The following is a 20,966-nucleotide window of genomic DNA, read 5'->3' as shown; positions in this document are numbered from 1 at the left end:
GTTCCAGATGTAGCACAGGCCAAACAAACCAAGGTCAAGCACAGCCCAGAGAAACAGTTTAGGTCCAAATATGATCCAGAGACAAAGCCAGGCAACACTGCAAGGTCAATAACACAGGACATTCAGGCAAGACACAATTCAACAAGACAGGAAGACTAATTCAGAAACCTGTGTTGCTTCCAAAAGCTAGAATATTCAAGGGGGAGGCCTTATATCCTCTGGCATTCTAAACCACACCCTAACCACAGCTGCAGATAGTGGAGGAGTATCAATTGTTACTTATTCACTCCTTACTCATGAGTAGACCAATGAGTCAGGTTTCATGGACATATACCTTGCCATCACTCTTCAGCCTAGGCCCAAACGTTCTTGCACCATCACTCTAGAGCAGCCTTTCCCAACCTTTGGGCCCCCAGATGTTGCTGGACAACAACTCCCATCAGCCCCATCCAGCATGGCCAATGGTCAGGAATGATGGGAACTGTAGTTCAGCAACATCTGGGGACCCAAAGGTTGGGAAAGGCTGCTCTAGAGGATGCAGGAGGCAATTCCATAAGCATGTAAGAAGAGCCTGCTGGATCAGGCCAAAAAGACCCATCTAGTCCAGCCTCATGTTCTCACAGTGGCCAACCAGATGCCCCAATGGGAAGCCCACAAGCAGGACCTGAGCACAAGAGCACTGTCCCCCTCCTGTAGTTTCCAGCAACTGGTGTGCATGCCATTTCAAATAATCTGCATTCAAGAAACATGGATTGCCTTCCTGCCCTTCCCCTCACTCCCTGGTTTTATCGCCCATGCGCTCCCTGCCACTAGGTCATCATGTGGGGGCAGACCGCGGGGTGGGTTGGCTACCCTAATCTCAGTAGATGGCAATCCAAATATCTCTGAGATTGTTGTGTCGCCATCAACTAATACCTTGATCTCCAAAATTTGTTGGCCCCCAAACTTTGAAATTATCGTGATTAATGTCTACGTTCCACCAGCGAGCGCTAAGTCTGGGTGCCCTGCGATCTGGTCAGAATTAGACCGGGTATTGACCTATATATAGATCAAACATTTAAGGATCCTGCAATTTTGTTGACTGGGGACTTCAATGCAAGATTAGGACCCAAGAACTTTGTTTTGGGAAGTAAGTTAGGGCTAACTACAGAGGACCTGTCTGCTTTTTCTTGTAGGACATCGAAGGACACAGTTATAAATTCTGCAGGTTGTTCGTTCTTTAATCTGGTTTACAAATATCAGCTCTTTTTGTGTAATGGTTCCTCTCTGTTCCCAGATTCAGATGCTTATACCTATTTTGGTCCGAGTGGCAGGAGTGTAATTGACTTTATGGTCCTCTCTCAACCCCTTATTTCCCAAATTAAATTTTTTGGGGTGATGTCTAGACCAGAGAGCGACCATATGCCTATATATTTACTCCTTACCACTCCTTTATGCCCCCCATCTAATGTTTTTGTACCATCTATGAACTTAGTTTCTCAAGGTGGTAAAAGAATTCTCTGGAATGGTAAAACTGAGGCGGCTATAAACTCCTTCCTAAATCTCCCTACTTTATTAGATTTACATGAATCTCTTCTGTCTTCATCCAATCCATCCACCCTTTATAACTCCATTGCCGAGATGTTAAAGCCTTTCTTGATCAATACACGTCCCTCTACCTTCAAGAACACGGGCTGGTTTGATCACCATTGTGTAAAAGCGAAACGTGATTTATCGCAGGCCATTAGGAGCCTGCGTCAGGATGACTCCTACGAAAATTTCCATACTTTTTTGTCCCACCACCGCTCCTATAAAAAACTTTTAAGCCAAAAAAAAGCTAATTATATTCAGAAACAGTGGAGGGAGCTGGGTCTTGCTTCTGCAGAGAAAAACACATCTAAATTTTGGAAACTTGTCTCAAAAGGACTGAAGGGTCACTGTGCAATCATCGAGAATCAAATAACTTCAGACCAATGGTGTTTGCACTTTACTACACTTTATAGTAATGGTACATTAAGCTCTCAGCCAGATCTTAATAAAATAATTCAGTCTTTATACTCATGTCCTGAGTGGGAACCTGTTTTACCCAAGGAAGTTATCCCACTGATTAACTCTCTGTCTAATAATAAGGCCCCAGGTGAGGACATGCTTCCCCCTGAAATATTTAAGTCTAATCCGGTATGGTGGGCACTGGTGATAGCAAAACTATTCACCTCTATTAACAGTCATGGAGTTATTCCCAAAGGTTGGGGTATACTGTGGTGCCCCTCCATAAGGGTGGATCTAAGTCCAATCCTGACAATTTTAGGCCGATTAGCCTCCTAGATATTGCATCCAAGATTTATGCCAAGTACCTTCTAAACAAGTTGGAAAATTGGGCCAAAGCGAATGCTATTATTGCACAGGAGCAAGCAGGGTTTGTTAAAGGCAAGTCCACGTCAGATCAGTGTTACATTTTATCTCACCTAATTCAGAAATATGCCTTCTATAATAGAAAAGAATTATTAGTCGCTTTTGTAGACTTTTTGTCTGCTTTTGACCAGATAGATAGAGGGCATCTATGGCTAAAATTAGCTAATACAAATATAGATAGACGCCTTCTCTCCTTACTGCAAATCCTGCACTCAGATACCTCCCTTAGGGTGAGATTGGGGGCAAATGGGCTCCTCTCAGAGGAAATCCCTACTAAAAGAGGGGTCCGTCAGGGCTGCCTCCTGGCCCCTTTTCTCTTTAATTTTTATATAAATAATATTGTCCAGGATCTTTCAGGCGCACAGTATTTCCCGCCCTCGATTTTAACAGACAAACTATCCGTGTTATCATATGCCGACAATTTGGCCTTGATTTCTACTACCCAAATTGGAATGAGAAGACTGCTTGCCAGTTTGGGCTCATTTTGCGCCAGGGAACATCTCAAGGTTAATTATGCTAAGACCAAGGTGGTGGTGTTTGGAAGGAAAAGGGCTAGGCATGTGTGGAAATTAAATGGTAAGCCCATTCAACAGCAACGTAGTTACCGCTACCTGGGCCTTCACTTCAATTCCAATCTCTCTTGGAATTTACACCTGGAATCGGCCCGGCTAAAGGCCGCTCACGCCTCTCACCAGCTTTGTCGCTTTTTCAACACCAAAGGTGGAAGCTTGGTCACCCCAGCGGTAGAAATCTTCCGTAGGAAGATAATCCCACAACTTCTATATGGGGCAGAGATTTGGGGTTATGTCAACATCTCTCCCCTTGAGAAAGTCCAAAATCACTTTCTTAGATTTATCCTGGTCGCCCCCTGCGGTACTCCTGTTTCTTTATTAAGGTTGGAGACCGGCTCACATTCGGTTGAATCACTGGCTCATGTTGCGCTGGCCTCTTATTGGCTGAGGTTGGCTGCCATGGATGATTCTTGCCTTCCAAAAAAATGCCTTCTTGAGCAATTACAGTCACCCCTCTTAACTACGTGGCTAAGTCGGATAAAACCTATAATGGCAGCCTACGGGATCTCCCTTGACCTTTTACCGACTCAATTATCATCTAGGGCCAAGAAATTGTTAAGGGATAGCAGAGCTTGGAAAAGTTACTTTTTTGAACTACAACTCCCATCAGCCCCAGCCAACTTGGCCACTGGATTGGGCTGATGGGAGTTGTAGTTCAAAAAAGTAACTTTTCCAAGCTCTGGATAGGATACTTTTATATACCCAAAGATGGACTCTCCACTCAGCCAACCAATCTCCTTTTTCACCGGGGTACTCATGGTATAAAACATCATTTAACATGGAGCCCTATTTTGCCCTCTTAACAGTACCCTCTCTGAGAAGAGCATTCACCGCCTTACGACTCCAGACTATGCCTACAGCCCTGTTAGAAGGGTGCTATGCTAATACTCCCCCTCATCTCCGAGTTTGTATATGCCAATCGGGGGATGTGGAGGATATTATCCACTACCTCTTGAGATGCTCCCTCTATAAAGACCCTAGGCACAAATTCTTATACCCTATAATCTGCTCTATGTCTGGAAGGCCGACGATGGAGCAAAAAGCTATCCTATTAGTGGGCAACGACACCACAACAAGTGGCAAATTTCGCTCTGGCAGCTGGGAAAATTAGGGCTAAGTATGTTAAACACTTGGCCTCAGCTCAGGATCAGCTTTTAAATATTTAATATTATATTCTTAACTATATATTTTGGGCATATACGTACACATACTTATCTACTCCTTTTTATTTTGTAATACTTGTAATATTTGTATATCCCTATATCTGCTCTTGTATCTTATAGTATTTTATCGTATTTTATTGTGATGGCAAATAGCTCTGAGCAATTAAAGTTGACTTACTTACTTACTTCCAGGAACTAGTATTTGGAAGCATACCACCTCTGGCCATGGAGGCAGAGCGTAGCCACCCCCCCTCCTCTGACAGTTCCATGGGTTCATCATCAGGTATCAACCCAAAGGGGCCCTCAAGGGGGCCATCAGCGTTGGATTCAGGGTGGGGCTGCCTGCTCCCCAAGGTCCTCAATCTGTGGCCCCCAGGAGGTTGCCTAGAAGGGAATGTGGCCCTTGAGCTGAAAAAGGTCCACACACATACCCCGCTCTAGATAGCTCTGAAAGAGGTTTAGGCAACTTCTTGGGAGAGAGCTATTCAAGGCTATTGGCCAAGAGAGCTATATTGAAATATGTTCAAAAGCAGGATGCCTCTGAATATCATTTGCTAGGGCCATAATGGCGGGAAAGCTGTGCAGCTGCCATGCCCTGTCTGTTGGCTTCCTGGAAGCAGACACTTCGCCACTGTGAAGGAAACAGCTGAACTCGATGAACCTTTGGCCTGATCCTGCAACCCTCTTCTTTTTCTTCTGAAAGGAACATGTGAATGAACCTGGCAGCTACCTCCTTGGAAATGAATGGCGAAGCCTGCGTGTATATATGACAGTATTCCCCAACCTGGTGTAGATGTTTTAGACTACAGTCCCCATCTTCCGTGACTATTGGCTATGCTGGCTGGGACTGGTATGCATTGTTCTCCAAAACACCTGGAGGACATCAGGTTGGGGAAGGCTGATGTATGAATTTCAGTGGATGTGGGCCTCTGGAGCAGGAAGGAATCCCAGGCCAGGGAAGAGGAACGTGTGGCCCTCTGGATGCTGTTGGGCTCCCAGCTCCGTCAGTCCCAGACTGCTTGGCCAATGCTCAAGGGTGATGGGTGGTGCAGTCCCACAACATCCAGAGGGCCACATCCTGCCCAGTAACACAGTCTTTCTGTAACTGCCTGCTTTCCTCTTCATGAAGGTGTGTGATGAGAGTGTGCCCGGGTGCCTTTTCTAGGCCTATTTGATTTGTTAGGTAGACAGGGTTAGTTCGGAAACTGAGTTAAGGAAAGGACGCTGGTCTCCATGTGTTCATGTACATCTGTTTCCTGAACGCCCTGCTCCTACTCAGGGCCCGATTAAGCTGAGGAGGGCCCCTAGGCTGATTGGTGTTTGGGGGCCCCTATCCCCACGCTTCATCTACCTTTCCATTGTTTTTTGCGCAGGTTTGCCATCAATCAAGATGGCGGCAGAGGTTTCCCTAAGGAGCTGAAGCCTCTGCTGCCATCTTTGTTGATGGCAGCAACAAGCGTGTGTAGCATGCATGCGTGCCATCAGCCAAGATGGCGGCAGAGGTTTCAGCCTCTTAAGGAAACCTCAGCTGCCATCTTTATTGATGGCAAATCTGCGCACTGCAAAAAGCAACGGAAAGGTAGGTAAAGCGGGGGGGATGGCGGTCCGCGGATGCTTCCGCAGATCACGGAAGGAGAGCGGAGGCCCCCTGTAGCTCCAGTTGCCCTCGGATCAGTGCACCATGGGCCCCCAAGAGCTCCGGGCCCCTAGGCTTCAGCCTACTAAGCCTAATGGATAATCCGGCCCTGCTCCTACTCTTGGCCTAGGGGAGTGTTTCAACGAGCCCCAAGGATGACTGGTGCTAGGTCTGGCAATATGGGGTGCACACGCAGCTGGAAACTTTCCAGTGCCTGGAGAGAGATGACCACACAGACACCACGTACTGATGTGGGATGTGCAATAGACCAGTCTGCTGCTCGTCTGAGAAGGCCCGCCTGGACCAGCGACTGTGCCATAGCAGCGGCCCACCTAAAGCGACGCCCCTGCCGCCGCCTCCAATTCCTCCGCAATTCCTGCACAACTTTGTCTGGTCTTGCTTCGGAGAGGTGTGTGATTGGAAACAGTCGCAAATGCCTCTAACCATGAGGGATAATCTGGTGTCTCAGCCCAATCTATTTCCCCTTTGGCTCTCTTACGTGCTATGATCTGAATTGTTCTGGCTGTAAACTTTGCAGTGTACTTATCCACTTTAATCTTTTACCAGAATCCTCTGGCTGTCCTTGTGAAAATCTTGTCCTTTCTGGTCCACCGCTTCTCCCTTGCTTTTGTGCTGAAGCTTAAAAAAAAAATGGTAAAGTTCACAGTTCTGCTGATCCTGGCAGAATTCTGTCTCGTTGACTTCACTGATCCATAAACACAATTACACTTTGGTCTCTGTTGTTTACGGCAGGGGCCAGTGGACTTTAAGCTTGCCGGATCTATTTCGTCCCCGCCCCACTGCCCTAGAACTCAGAGGTCCACCAGCTGGAGCCAAGCGGGCTGAACTTGGAATAAACGAACAGGGTGTCTCTTTTGTATCTTAACTCAGAAATTTGTTTTCTGTCCCAGAACTGAGCTCAGAGTTATAGGAACATGGGAAGCTGCCTTATACTGGATCAGACCATTGGCCCATCTAGCTCAACATTATCTGCGATGACTGGCAGTAGCTCTAGGGTTTCAGGCACGAGTCTTTCTCAGCCCTACCTTGAGATGCCATTGGGGATTGAACTTGGGACCTTCTCCATGCAAGGCAGATGTTCTACCACTGAGCTATGGCCCTTGTCCTAAATCAGTTTCTGGCTCCACTCCATCACCCCGACCCCAAGCTTTCTTCATTTCAGCAGACTAATTTGGTGGTGGGAAAGTTGTTGCCCTGGCTAAACAGTTTGGAGTATGGGTCCCAGGTTCAGGGCCTGAGACTGATCCTGTATCTTTAGGAGAAGAGAAAGTCAGCCAAGTGCATGTGTTCTTGCAACCCTGTAATGGGAAAAACCACAAAGTGGAATTCTTCATTTCCCCCTGCACAACTTTTAAAGATACAGAAGACCTCTTGGTTGCCAGGCCCGGCCATATAAAATGGTGTAGATACAGAATGAGTTTCTGATCGGCTTAGAGGAATTTTAAGCAATGGTTTTCATTCAGTAAAAATGCAATGTGTGTGTGTGGGGGGAGGAACTACACAGAGCAGCGGCGTCACTAGGGCGATGCAGGGGTGCAGACTGCACCAGGGTGACACCCATCAGAGGGGGTGACACCCAGAGCCACCCACCCCTAGGCACCGGGAAGCGGGGCAGGCGGAGAGCTGCCCTGCCCGCGCTAGCACATGGAAGGCGTGGGGGAAGAGCACCGTGCTGTTTTTCTGACTGCCTGAAGGAGGGAAGGAGAGTTATCTGCCAACGCTTCCTGTTGGCGCAGAGACTTTGCAAATGGTCCCTTGCAAAGCACAAAGCACTTCCTTCAAAAAGAGTGGAGGGCGGCGCTTCCCAGGCTGGCGTTCTTCAGATCTTCATGGGCAGAGTTTTCTTTTTTTATAGGATTTTATTTTGGAGCCGGCGCTGGTCAGGAAATCGAGTGGCTTCCCGGCTGGAGGATCATGGATGCTATGCTCAGGTCACTGGCAGGAGTGTGGGGGTGCATGGGGGGTCACAAGAGAAAGATTTGGGGCCGCCCACCAGGCAAGGATTTAGGCTGGCGTATCCCATGCTGTTCCTGCGCAGAGTAAACCCATTGAAATGAAAGGGCACGGCAGACTCGCCTCCGTTCCTACCAGTGGGTCTGCTCTGAGTAGATTTTAGCTAGGTGCAACCTTGAATTTTATTCTGGGTTGCATCCAGCTTTAGCCCTCCTCAGAGTAGACCTATTGAAACCAATGGACAGCTTAAGAAAGAATTAACTTCATTGGGTCTTCCCTGAGTAGAATATCATTGGGAATGCAACCTTTTCATATATATTTTTCTGGGTCGTATCCGGCGTTAGCCCTACTCAGAGCAGACCAGCCAAAATGAATGGACCTCGGTTAGTCGTGTCCAATAAATTCAATGGGTCTACTCTGAGTAGGACTTACTTGGGGTACAACCTTTTGTTTTTTTTTTCTCCTGGGGAGATTCCTCCCCTCCAAACCCCAGATTAGGACTGGCGTACCACTTTCCAAAGTAAGTGAAGTCCCATTGCACCATAGGAACCTGCCTCATACCAGATCAGACCATGGGTCCATCTAGCTCAATACTATATGCACTGACTGGCAGTGATTCTCTAGGGTTTCAGGGAAAGGATGTTTCCAGCCCTACCTGGAGATGCTTTTGGAGATTGAACCTGGGCCTTCTGCATGCAAAGCAGATGCTCTGTCATGGAGCTACACCCTTCCCCTTCTAAAGAATGGGGTGTGTGCGTTAAGCCCACTAAGCCCAGGGTCAAAAATTCCCAACAGCTCCACTGTCTGGGATGAAGTTCTACTGAAATCAGCGGGGTTTACTTCAGAGTAGACATGTATATGCTCACACTGGACAGCTGCAGCCACCTCAGCGTATTTCCTTGGAAGGTTTAATCCAGCACACAATCAATACTACATACTTTCGAAAGAAGTTATGTACTTTTCAGTAGAAACTCCCAAGGGATTTTACATCAAAGAGAAAACTATCTTATTGTAAAAAGGTAAAATTCATATGTGTTGCTCCGGACACTTTTGCCTCTGGACCTGCCCACTATTAACATATGGCCCCTGAAAGATTGCTCAGAAGAGAATGTGGCCCTTGGGCTGAAAAAAGGTTTCCCACCCCTGCTTTAGTGTAAAGATGATGATGATGATGATAGACCGCTTACTGTCTAAAAGATCTCAAAGCGGTTTACAATAGAATACACCTTCATGACACTCCCAGCCACACCCACACCCTTTTTGCTGCTGGGTTGAGAATGAGATCCTTGTTAATACCTTCTCCCACAACAACATACATCCCTAGGTGCCAGTAAGCATGAAAGGGGGGAGTGTTGGCTACTGAGAAGAGTCTTCTCAGTGGCTGACTCATCTCATTTCACTCTGCTTGGCTCCAATCAGCAAGAAAGGACTAGGAAGCATGTTAGGAGACTCTTCTCAGTAATTTACACTCCTTTCAGGGTGATTGGCTTGTAGGGTGCTGGAGACGTAGGGACCCTGCGGGGACCCTGCTTCCAAAAATCAACGGGTCTAACCCCCGCCCCAGACCAATGGATGACTACATCCCTTGGTTTAGGGGTACAGAACTAGCAAGCACCCATGAGCTTTGGCACTTTTTTTTTTATTTAGAAATTTACCATTGCTGTTAGACTTGGTGCAATATGATCCCCAGTGCTTAATTTCTCAAACAAATATAGGTTTCAGTTCAATTCTGTGTGGAAATGACATTGCCTCTTCTGTCCCTATAATCCTTGATTTGGAGATCCTCTGAAGCCAAAACAAAACTGTGCAGACTTGGGAAGGGGGCCTATTGAATCAGGATTTCTGCACCCCTTGCCCTGTTTCACTTGTGGCTGCTCATTAGAATGGGGGGGGGGAGGATAGCTCAGGCCCAGAGACCAAATGTGGCCCTCCAAGCCTCTCTAACTGGCCCTCAGAATTATCCCCAGGCCAGCAGAACAGTGAGTGCTTTTCTACCCTATATCTCAGTGGTAGGCTGAGCATGTGCTTTGCATGCAGAAGGTCCTGGGTTCAATCTTTTGCATGTCCTTGTGAAGGGAAAAAATGTTCTAGGTTGTTTGTGTGACGATCCCACAGCTGGCTCTGTGTGTGTGCGTGTGTGTGCGTGTGCTATTACATTCAGCGATATACGGGAATTACGATTTACGAGTAACAGTACAAAAAACATTACTAAGGATTCTGTATGGTCTGGTACGGAAGGAGGTCCATGGGGGTGACACCATGAGTTACCGCACCGGGTGACACCAACCCTAGTGACGCCACTGACACAGAGTACAGTGTTGGGGTTAAATTGAAATCCCCAGTGCTTGTAAAACTATAGTTCACTTGTCCTATCTAAACCAGCTTGGGCTTTATGGGAAATAGAACCAAAGTGGCCTTTATTTGACTTTTGATATAAAATGTCGGTTTATTTCCTGGTGACCTGACCCTTACCTACATTCCAGTGGCTCGCATAATAAAAGCCGGTTTAAGCTGGACACGTCCCTACTATGCATTTCTGTATCACATTTATGCTTATAACCTTGCTTATTGTTACTAATGTGCCTTGCATAGGAATGTCAAACGCTGTTCCAATGTCCCACAAACCTTGACTTGTAAAACTCCTTTGATATGTAAGCAAAGTAATATCATGTCTGTCTCCAGTTTAGGGGGCGCCCGGTTGCAGCTGGGCCTCCCCTCAATAGTTGCCTTTGTCTGCTCCTGCATAGTGCTTATCTCAAGGACATGCGAAATATGCAGACATAGAGTCTAAGAGATAGTCTTGATGTTTCCACTTTGTCCTTCCCCCTGTACCCCTTTACCTCCTTACATATGCCCCAAAGCTATGACAGTTAGCAATTGCTTCTTTTGTATTTTATGACGTGAACCCGATATTGTAAACTTCGGGGTAGGCCTATATAAACCCTTGAACACCAATGAACGAGGTTCCCATGCTGACCTGCTTCGGCTTGTAAGTATTGGGTCCCCTTTGCAAAGGTTTTTGTCTCGTGTTACTTGATCTCTGATAGTGGGTTCATTTGCATTCAACTCCGCACTCTTCCCGGGTGTAATAAGCGAGTTGGGGTTGACAGGGCGACTTGCGTGTTGGGTTTGGACCTAACAACGGCATGGTACTTCATCAGAGCCGGTAACTTAAGTATAACTCTCACAGGTGTTACTAATGTATACATGAACAGAAATAGATGAAGACTGGGACGAAAAGCCTCTGTCAATATTGGCTCATGTAATTAAAATTATATCAATATCCATATTTTTTCAGATTAAGGCTTCACAAAGGATTTTCATTGCTTGCTGACTATATTAAACGTCGTGTTTGTCAAAAGCTTGTGCCCTTGCAAATCTGCAATGAGTATATGAAGTATTTTAATTAAAGCATCCCCTTCACTGTTCCTGTGCAGAGTTCCACAAAAGATCATCAGTGTTTAACTCTACAGGTAAGAGAGGGCAATTTGTGACTTCAATCTTTTGCTAACATTTTTGGTCATGTAGCTTTTAATATGAACTAGCCTGTGGGCAGCTAACTCATATTAGTATTAAAATTCCCAGTTTCCTTAGAATTGACCAGCCCACTCATTGTTTATAGGTATATTGTTATCCTGTACAGGTTTGCTCCATTTTGTATTAATAAAGGAAGATACTTTGTGTAAAAAACATTCTTTTAGACGTGAGGATTTGCTTCCTACGTTGAAATGAACAGAATATCTTGTGCATAGATGAATTCTGAGCACACATCAGAACTGGTTCTACTTTGAATTCAGATCCATGTAATTTAATAAAATATGAAATGCAGATTAGTCCATTTCCAAGTGCTTCAATTGTTTGGAAATTTGTTATCCAAGGCATTTTAACTACTTTCTGTGCAGTCATTGGTTTGCATCTACAGGACTGTCAGTGAAAAAAACCACAATATACAATTATCCTTTCCTGCATATGATAGAGTGCTTACAGTTTGTGCACAGGTTTTAATCTTTCTGCAATTTACTGAACAATGGATTAAGCAAATGGCAAAGCCTGCTGTAATTGTGTAGGGTTGTGCAAAGTCTTATTCTCCATGCTAGATGGTATATAATCCTTTGATGTCAATGGGAACAAGCTTGTTCTCCAGAGTTATACCAAATTTCTCTCTCAATGTTTTCTCCACCTCATCGTCACTTAGCATTGTGAACTCCACCAGATCCATGTCCTCCTCATACTTGTATTGTGTCTCCGAGAGTGTCCACCCAATCAAAGCCCTAAAGCCATCATTAGTTTGGAGGGTGCAGATAGATTTCTTGGTAAACGGGGAATCTGGGGATGTTTGGAGATAGGAGCATTGGAATTGAAAATCCTCCACTGTCCGTGGCTCAAGGCTGAACGAATAGATGTTCCTGCGTGTCTTTTTTTCTAAGAGATCTGAGCTGGAGAAGTTTTGATTGGGAATGTGTTGTTTTCTTCTGATTTTCTCATAGTACCAAATACCGTTGTCTTCTGTGAAGCGAAAGATCCCAGGCGTTTGAGGCTGGTGTTTGCCGGACACCAGCTCCAATGGTTGCCACATTTGGTAGGACACACCAAAGCCAGCATCGACGATATAGGCTGTCCTGTCAATAACCACCTTGATGATGAGATGGGTCATGTGAGTAGCATAGACATTTTGCTGCGGATTGTAAACATAGGCTCCTAGAATGGTGGTGTTGTATCCCAGGTTTTTCAGAACCCAAGACAAAAGCTGGTTGTTCTCCATGCACCACCCTCCTCGCTTTTTCTTCACAATTTTGTTGTAAACTTGACCTAAGTCTAATGTAATGGTTTCTCCACAGTGGATGCTGAGGTTTTCAAAGGGCACGGCTCGTATGTGGTGCTGGAAGATTGCCGTTAAAGTTTCAAAATCCAGTTTTTCGAGAGAGCCTTTGTAGCCGATTCTTGTGAAATATTCTTCAGTGTTCATGTTTCCTGGAAGGCAAATGTTAAAGAAACTAATTAAAATGATGACAGCATAAAAGACTTCTCATGCCTTCCTGCCAGCCTGCACAGTGGTCTCTCCAAATATATATATATATACATATATATATTAAAGTATGTAGTGTCAAAGAAACTGCATAGTTGAAGCCGAGGAGCACAGGAACAAAAACCTGCTGGGATCTACTAAGGGTCTCACAAAGACCCTCCCTTGACAGTACAGCTGTACGGCCCCTGCAGCCAGCTATGCATATGTTGAATACTGTGGACTGGTTTCTCTGTGGGAATCCCCCCCACACATTAGGGCCAAGAGCTCTAGCGCTTTAGCAAAGCAGATGTTTGGCCTACAGAAGGTTGCAGGTTAGTCCCTGGCATCTCCAGTTACAGGACCTTGGACAGCAGGTTTTAGAACTCAATGAGAAAGCCCATGGCTCAGTGGTAGAGCGCATGCTTTGTCTGCAGAAGGTCCTAGATTCAAACCCCAACATCTCCAGGTAGTGCTACGAAAGATTCACTGCCAGTCAGTACAGGCAATGCTACGCTATATAAGACAGCTTCCAGTGGGAATAGGAATTAATTTCTGTGGTAATTAATGAAACCCTGGACAGCCACCACCAGCTGCAAGGGGCAAACAGATCTGACTCAGGCTAAGGCAGTTCTATGCATTCACAATACATTTATATGTTTTTTTAGATATACTCTGCCACTATGCAAACATTTCAAGGTGGTGTGCCGTCATATTGTAATGTGCCCTGCAAAAATATACAAGCACAATGCAAAAAAAATTGTGCAAATGCAATTACAATCAAGCCTCATCAAGCCGTCAGTAAAAAAAAATACTTGAAATTCTGCATGCGCTAACATCAACAGCCAGCACAGGCAAGTAAGTGTTGAGCATCTACCAAAATGATTTCAGAATCAGCCCATGTCTTATTTCTGGGAGAGGCTATAGACGCCACCATAGAAAAGGCCCCCTTCCAGATTGGGGCCAGATGGTCATCTGCAGGTTGTGGCACAACTAAGAAGGCCTCTCCAAAATACAGGAGTCTACGTCACTTAACATTGTTCTTTAAAGCTTTTTTTTTAATGCAAACAAAAAAAATCTTACCTGTTAAGATCTTTAATCACTGTCGTTTGAAGATTTCATTGGGCTGAAAATGATACTGAGATTTCACACTGTTGTACTATGCGTATAAGGAGATGACATGAATTTTGCAGTTTCTGTTCTGTCAGGCTTTTAATTCTTCAGTCCTCTCTCTCTCTCTCTCTTGCTCTTGATTTATTTGGGGATTGGACATTAAAAGGTTGGAGGGGAGAAAGTTCATATGAAATGTCTGCACATATTCCAGTATCACTGATCCATGAACTGATTGGACTTTGGTTCTTAAACTTTCTAAAGGGATGTCCTTTTTTTTAATGATTAAAATGATACAAAACATTTGGGCTGATATGAGAAACAGCTGGGTACATAATGTGGCATATCTGGCTAAGTGATACCTAAAGTTGATCAGTGGGAACCAGGGGTTTGTATCCAACAGAGGATTGTAACTATGGAATTTGCTCCCACAAAAAAATAGTGATGGGCACCAACTTGGATGGCTTTAAGACAGGGTTAGATAAATTCATAGAGGATAAGACTATCAATGGCTACTGGCCATGATGGCTCTGAATACCAGTTCCTGGGAATTACAAGTGACGAGAGTGCTGTTGTGTGCAGGTCTTCCATGTGTGCTTCCCATGGGCATCTGGTTGGCCACTGTGAGAACAGGAATGCTGGATTACATGAGCCTTTGGTCAGATCCAGCAGGGCTCTTTATACTCTTTGAGTTCTACTGAGACTAGACTCATTGAAATCAATGGACCTAAATTAGTCATGTCCATTAATTTCAGTGGGTTGTAGCCAACTACTATACATCCGACTCTGAGTAGACCTACTGAAATTAATGGATCTAAGTTAGTCCTGTTCATTAATTTCAATAGGTCTACTGAAAGGACTAATGTGGAAAATAACAATGGATTTACTCCAAGTATGACTAATGTTGGATACAACTGATTTAAGTCAATTAATTTCAGTGGGTCTGCTCTGAGTATGACTTAGCTAGATACCACTTGCTGTCTTTGATTGTAACTGAACCCGATTTAGTGGTCAGATCTGTACCATTGCTTAGGAAATATATGAAGTATCAAGGATAAACTTGTTTTCATCAAACACTCTGCCTTTGCCTCTTCAGACCGAAAGAAAAGAAAGTAGAAATTGAAGGTTTTCTACCTGATGAAGTAAAAACTGTAACGACTATGAAGCACCTTGACAGTATTGCTTAGCCTTCTAAATTGGCTTGTCCTCTAAGACTACTCTTCCCAGTGTGCAATGCTGCTCCTGTGGTGCCCCACATATCTTGCAAAGATGAGAATCTAATGGGCTTCATCCAAGGTATTCTGGGGCTTGCAATTGCCTGCAGTGTTACTGTTCTTCGGGATTATGAGAAGGAATGAGAGTGTGTTTGTCAATGCACTTGAGAAGGTGAAGGGACTGGCACATCAATCTTCATTACCCATAGCTGGGTAGCTCCAGTTGAGCCACGAGGGAGCCATGATAGGCCCACGTCCCTCTTGGGCTTCCCTCAAAGTCCATCACCTCCCAGAATAAAAATAGAAGTTTTGGGGGTTGTCTCCAGCTAAGTCCTACTCAGAGTAGATCCACTGAAATTAATGGACCTAAGTTCATCATGTAGGACTAACATTGGATGCACCCCTTAGAAATGTGATACAACTATTTAAATGCCTTTACTAATGTTCCTCTCCCCTTCCTAAAGATGAAGACAGCACTGAGTAACAGCAGGACTTTATCTTTTCAAATATGGGGAAGTGATCATTGCATGTTTGCTTATTTTCTTTGTGTATACAAGTATTCATATACCACCCTCTTGCAAAACATCAGGGCAGTGTATGGCAACATAAAAGCATGTAAAAACAATGCAAAACAGTCATTTAAATGACTGGCTACTCAAGAGACATTTCAAACTGCTGCATAGGCCTGTCAGTACCAAAAAGTCTTCAAGAGATGCCTGAAAGTCAAAAGTGAGGATGCCTGCTGAATATATGACGACAACTACCACTACCACTACCACTACCACTATTATTATTATTATTATTATTATTATTTCTCTCAAAATTTGTGACAGGTTTCATTTGACCTGTTCTCCAAATTTACCTCACACTTAAGTAAAACTCAGTTGCCACTGATGAATTGAGTTCCCTACCCTGATCCCAAGAAATCAAAATGTTTCTGCATTGGAGATGTGAAGGCCTAGGAAAACCCCTGGGAAAAATTGAGAATTTTTGGTTTTTTGAGACAATGGTCAAGAAATCAGAAGAAGGCTAGGACTGGGGAGTGCAGCTATGAGAGAACTAGAAAAGGTCCTCAAACGTAAAGATGTATCACTGAACACTGAAGTCAAGATCATTCAGACCATCGTATTCCTGATCTCTGCGTATGGATGTGAAAGTTGGACAGTGAAAAAAACGGATAAGAGAAAAATCACTTGAAATATGGTGTTGGAGGAGAGCTTTGCACATACCATGGACTGCAAAAAAGACCAATAACTGGGTGTTAGAACAAATTAAACTAGAACTGTCACTAAAAGCTAAAATGATGAGACTGAGGTTATCATACTTTGGACACATCATGAGAAGACATGATTCACTAGAAAAGACTATAATGCTGGGCAAAACAGAAGGGAGTAGAAAAAGTGGAAGGCCTAACAAGAGATGGATTGATTCCATAAAGGAAACCACAGAGCTGAACTTACAAGATCTAAACAAAGGGGTTCATGACAGATGCTATTGGAGGTTGCTGATTCATAGGGTCGCCATAAGTCGTAATGGACTTGAAGGCACATAACAGCAACCCCCCAATCATTTCAGGGGGAAAAAAAGGTTTTGGGGGAAAAACAAAGCCTTTGAATTTTACATCCGCCCCCCCCTCCCCGGCCTTCACATCTCTCTTCTGCTTCTCCTAAAATTCCTTGAATGTTTCGTCCATGCATCGTCCTCCAAATCTGCTTTGAATGCAGTTTGTTTATTGAAATTTGGTAGCTAGTCAAAACAATACAGGTGTTAATCTGGTGTTAATGGGGACAAGTTTCTTATCTAATCTTATGTTGAATCGCTCTTGCAGCATTTTATCCACTTCTTCGTCAGTAAGGGTGGTGATTTTTACCAGATCTATGTTGTCCTTGTAATTGTATGTGACTTCAGTGAAAGTCCACCCAATCAAAACCTGAAAGCCACTGGTGGTCTGGAGGCTGCAGATGGACTTATTTACAAACAGGGAATCGGAAGCTGTTTGGAGATACTTGTTTATCAGCCGAAACTCATCTATTGTCTGTGGTTGTAAGGTAAATGAAAAAACTTTCTTGCAGGTCATGTCTTTCGGAGAATCAGAACAGGGGTTGTCGGCATCTATTATGTGTTGCTTGCGCTTCAGTTTGTCAAAGTACCACACTCCATTGTCTTCAGTGAAGCGAAAGATGCCTGGTGCCTGAGGCTGGTCTTTCCCAGACACCAGTTCCATTGGCTGCCAGATTTGATAGGCTATCCCAAAGCCGCCATCAACAATGTAGACCTTGTCATCCATCACCACTTTCAACAGGAGGTGATTCATGTCTTTTCCGTATGTGTCTTGCAGAGGGTTGAAAACGTACGCTCCTAAAAGGCTGATATCATAGCCCATCGTCTGAAAGACCCAGAACAAAAGATGGTTGTTCTCCATGCACCATCCGCCACGGTTCTGCTTCACAATTTTGTCATAGATCGGTTCTAAATCCAACTTAATGCTTTCGCCGCAGTGTATGCTGAGACCTTCAAATGGCACCGATCGGATATGATGCTGAAGGATTGCTGTTAAGGTCTCTAAGTCCAAGCATTCCTGGGGACCTTTGTAGGAAATTCTTGCAAAATACTCCTTAATATTCATGGCGATGTGTTTCTCTGTCCACTGAGTAACATAAACAGTTAAATTACGCTCCCTGCATTGCCTCAGTTCCATTTTACAGTTATTGGAAACGGTGATGATAATACTTGACATAAGTACGGCACTTTCAAGTGACCATTTTATTAATTTGTTTTAATCTAGTTGCAGTCCAGGTGTGGGGAACCTTCTGCTCTTCAGATGCTGCTGAATTACAACTCCCATCGTCCCTGATCATTGGTCATGCTTGCTGGGGGTGATGGGAGTTGTTGTTCAGCAACATCTGAAGGGCCAAAGGTCCCCCACGCCTATGTAATCCTTCCAACCCTATAAGGCCGTAGTGGAACATCTGTGGCCCTCCATGTGTTGTTGGACTATAGCTCCCATCATTCCTTGCCATTGGCCATGCAAACTGAATCAAATTTCTCCTCCATACCTTGCCATCCTTGCACTCCCATTTTAGCCATCCCACTAAGGTTCTGAACCATTGCTTTGGAAACCATTGAATGTTGACTTTCACCATAAAGCTAGCGTCACTAATAAGACATATAAAATTGCTTGCTCACGGTCAGCGGTGCAATCAGTGCACCAGGAGCTCACGGACAGCGTTGCTATCCAGGACTTCACTCAAAAGAATGAGCAGGAGCCCCCGCCCCCCGCTTCCAACACAGCAAGGCTGGTTTAACATGTGCTGACATAAATGATGCAACACAAGCCCCATCTGCAGCATACATTTAAAGCACTATTGTACCACTTTAAACAGCCATGGCTTCCCTTTAAGCATCCTGGGAGCTGAGACATGTTAATAGATCCCTTCCCCTCCCCCACTCTGAAAACTGGAGCTGTGTGAAGGGAGCAGGGGTCTCCTAGCAGCTGCCAGCACCCTTAACAAAGTACAGTTCCAGAGATTCTTTGAGGGAAACCACAACCATTTAAAGTGGTATAATAGTGCTGTAAATGCAGTGGACAGATGGGGCCCCCATTAGCTTCTGAAGGGTCCCCACACCAGGTATGACCACTGTAAACCTAGGGTCTAAAATTTCCTAAATGCACCACTGGGCTATACTCTCTTCCTTTTTTGAGAGTCTTGTGATATCTAATTCCTAGCAGCTTGATTATAACTCTGGTGGCATGTGCAGTTGCTGGCTCAGAGTTCCTTTCCCTGCCCTGTTGTTGTCTTAACAGAACCCTTGGGAAGCCCTCCTGAGCCCTTGTTTGACTTAGACTGATTTAAGAGAAGAAATTCTCAGCCAGTCTCAAACTGTTTCATCTGACTGTTGTGTAACAGGCAGCCATTTTTCTGCATGCACCCCTGTGGGCATGTATATGTGTGTTTAGAGAGAGGTAGAATGTTTTTTTTTTTTTTTAATATTTTTAACTGCTAAACCTGTCTCTTTTGTAATTGCTTTTATGAAATAGCAATCTTTTTTTCTCCCGATCTGGTGTCAGCTGCCCTGAGTGATGTGTTTACACTAGAAATGCTCTAATAAATGTTCTAATGAATAATTAAATGCATGCACTCATACAACCCATCCCTCCAAGCAAATTTGTCATCGCTAAGATTCCAGAGCTTCATAAAATGCCTTACCTGAAGTTGAACACGGAGTGTACGGGAGGATCAAATTACTGTACTCTGGCTTCCTTTAATGGTTTACTAAAACAAAAACAAAATGTGGGGGGGGCACACCCAAACCTCTGACTGCTATTTCACTAAAGCTGAAAACTCCAGAAGTTAACGTCTCTTCGAGGAATCCACCCTCTCTTTTCGTTCTGTGTTCTTGGCAAAAGAAGGCAACAGCTGAGAAGAGGGTGGAGCTTTGTAGTTGTAACTGTAAAATCTCTCTCTCTCTCTTTCTCTTTCTCTCTCTCTGTCTCTGTGTGTGTTTATACAGCCACAAAAGTGGCTGTATATAGTATACATGGATTTTTCACAGTCCACCGTTAAATTGAAAATATTGCCCCCATGCCATTCTGCTGCTTCCCATAAGCTCATTTCAAAACAAAACCTTACAAAACATATAGTCCTGAACTCTGAATCGCTTCTTCCAAGCTACACAGGAAGTTGATTGGACTGTGAAAGACCAACTCAAATTGTGTTTGCATTTTTACAAATTTGTAGGGCAGTACAATACCTCAGAGAGGAGGTCAGGTCTCTTGCTCCCCTGGTGTATTCACTATAGCTGCCCAACTTCCCTGCTTTTTGATAGGAATATCTGTTGGTTATAGGTATGTTCTTAAACCGTAAGGGTTTTTTCTTTGCCTATTAGTGAATTTATCTTCCCCTTTTCCATTGCCAAGAGAACATGGGCTACTCTGGATTTCCAGTTGGTAAAAAACAGATGGAGCTTGTTATTTTAAGAGACAGGAGTGGGCTGGTTTGGCTGCTGCATTTTTTGTTTGTCTGCTTGCTTTGTGCCAAAATTAGTTTTTGAGGGGGGCAAGCATGTTCAGTGAGTGATATTGGATCAGGTCATAGAATTGTTGAGTAGGAAGGGACCTTCGAAGTCATAACATAAGAAGAGCTTGGTGGCACCCTGTTCTCATGGTGGCCAACCAGAAACGTGGATATATATAATATACATCCCGCCCTTCCTCCCAAAATCAGCCCAGGGATCTGAGCACAACAGCACTCTCCTCTTTTGCAGTTTGCAGCAACTGTTATTCAAAAGCATACTGCCTCCAGCTGTGGAGGCAGAGCACAGCCATCGTGGCTAGTAGCCATTCATAGCCTGATCCTCCCTGAATTTGTCTAATCCTCTTTTAAAGCCATCCAAGTTGGTGGCCATCACTGCTCCTAGGGATGGGGGAGAAATTAGATTCAGTTCACATTTCAAACCAAATTTATCAAATTGACCCTTTATGAAATCATATGAGAAATGAGATCTTCTAGCTGCTGCCCCCTGTCCCTGAGCTGGGGGTTAATTCTGCAGGGTGTACCGATGCTTCCTCCTGCCACATGCAACCCCCTCCCCCGGATTGCTCCATGGACTCAACAGCCAACAAGCTGAGGGAGCAAACTTGTGCAATGCACCTGCAGAGATCCTGTGGGGTGTTGGCAGCGCTCGTGCAGAAAAGAGAGCTGTGACTGCCTGTGACGGAGTCACCCATTTTTCAGCTTCTCCCTCCAGGCTAATCACGAAAGCTACTTTAGCCCTATTGTCTGGAAATTCCGTGTGCCTGACATCTAGATATAACTCACATTGAGCCATGAAGGTTGCCAACTGATCACTTTGTCCCGCGTATTTTGGGGGCAATCCAATGGGAACCTTTACTACGGCAGCTGG

The 20,966-nt window shown here is 44.6% G+C and overlaps 2 protein-coding genes across 5 annotated transcripts; both read right to left on the bottom strand.

The window, feature by feature from the left end:
- Nucleotides 1-10,540: 10,540 nt before the first annotated feature.
- Nucleotides 10,541-19,357, bottom strand: NAT1 (N-acetyltransferase 1). Of its 4 annotated transcripts, none has more exons than XM_061594248.1 (3): nucleotides 19,271-19,331; nucleotides 13,822-13,864; nucleotides 10,541-12,707 (listed from the first exon to the last, which is right to left on the bottom strand). In XM_061594248.1, the coding sequence occupies exon 3, from the start codon at nucleotides 12,700-12,702 to the stop codon at nucleotides 11,830-11,832; it is 873 nt and encodes a 290-aa protein (XP_061450232.1). In that variant the 5' UTR covers nucleotides 12,703-12,707; nucleotides 13,822-13,864; nucleotides 19,271-19,331; the 3' UTR covers nucleotides 10,541-11,829. The 4 variants fall into 4 exon arrangements, with proteins under 4 accessions (XP_061450232.1, XP_061450230.1, XP_061450229.1 ...); XM_061594245.1 differs by having other exon boundaries at nucleotides 10,542-12,707; nucleotides 13,822-13,986; nucleotides 19,271-19,354; XM_061594246.1 differs by lacking the exon at nucleotides 13,822-13,864 and having other exon boundaries at nucleotides 19,271-19,357.
- LOC133369204 (arylamine N-acetyltransferase, pineal gland isozyme NAT-3-like) lies at nucleotides 15,797-19,360 on the bottom strand. Its single transcript, XM_061594243.1, has 2 exons — nucleotides 19,271-19,360; nucleotides 15,797-17,709 (listed from the first exon to the last, which is right to left on the bottom strand). The coding sequence occupies exon 2, from the start codon at nucleotides 17,686-17,688 to the stop codon at nucleotides 16,813-16,815; it is 876 nt and encodes a 291-aa protein (XP_061450227.1). The 5' UTR covers nucleotides 17,689-17,709; nucleotides 19,271-19,360; the 3' UTR covers nucleotides 15,797-16,812.
- Nucleotides 19,361-20,966: the final 1,606 nt, after the last annotated feature.

This window comes from Rhineura floridana, chromosome 13 (genome assembly GCF_030035675.1).
Source record: "Rhineura floridana isolate rRhiFlo1 chromosome 13, rRhiFlo1.hap2, whole genome shotgun sequence".
NCBI classification, from domain to species: Eukaryota; Metazoa; Chordata; class Lepidosauria; order Squamata; family Rhineuridae; genus Rhineura; species Rhineura floridana.
The sequence above is the reverse complement of the archived record's forward strand: the minus strand, read 5'-3'. Positions and strand labels throughout refer to the sequence as shown.

Coding starts and splice junctions, on each gene's coding strand:
- NAT1 (XM_061594246.1), bottom strand. CDS start 12,702: ATGAACACTGAAGAATATTTCACAAGAATCGGCTACAAAGGCTCTCTC.
- LOC133369204 (XM_061594243.1), bottom strand. CDS start 17,688: ATGAATATTAAGGAGTATTTTGCAAGAATTTCCTACAAAGGTCCCCAG.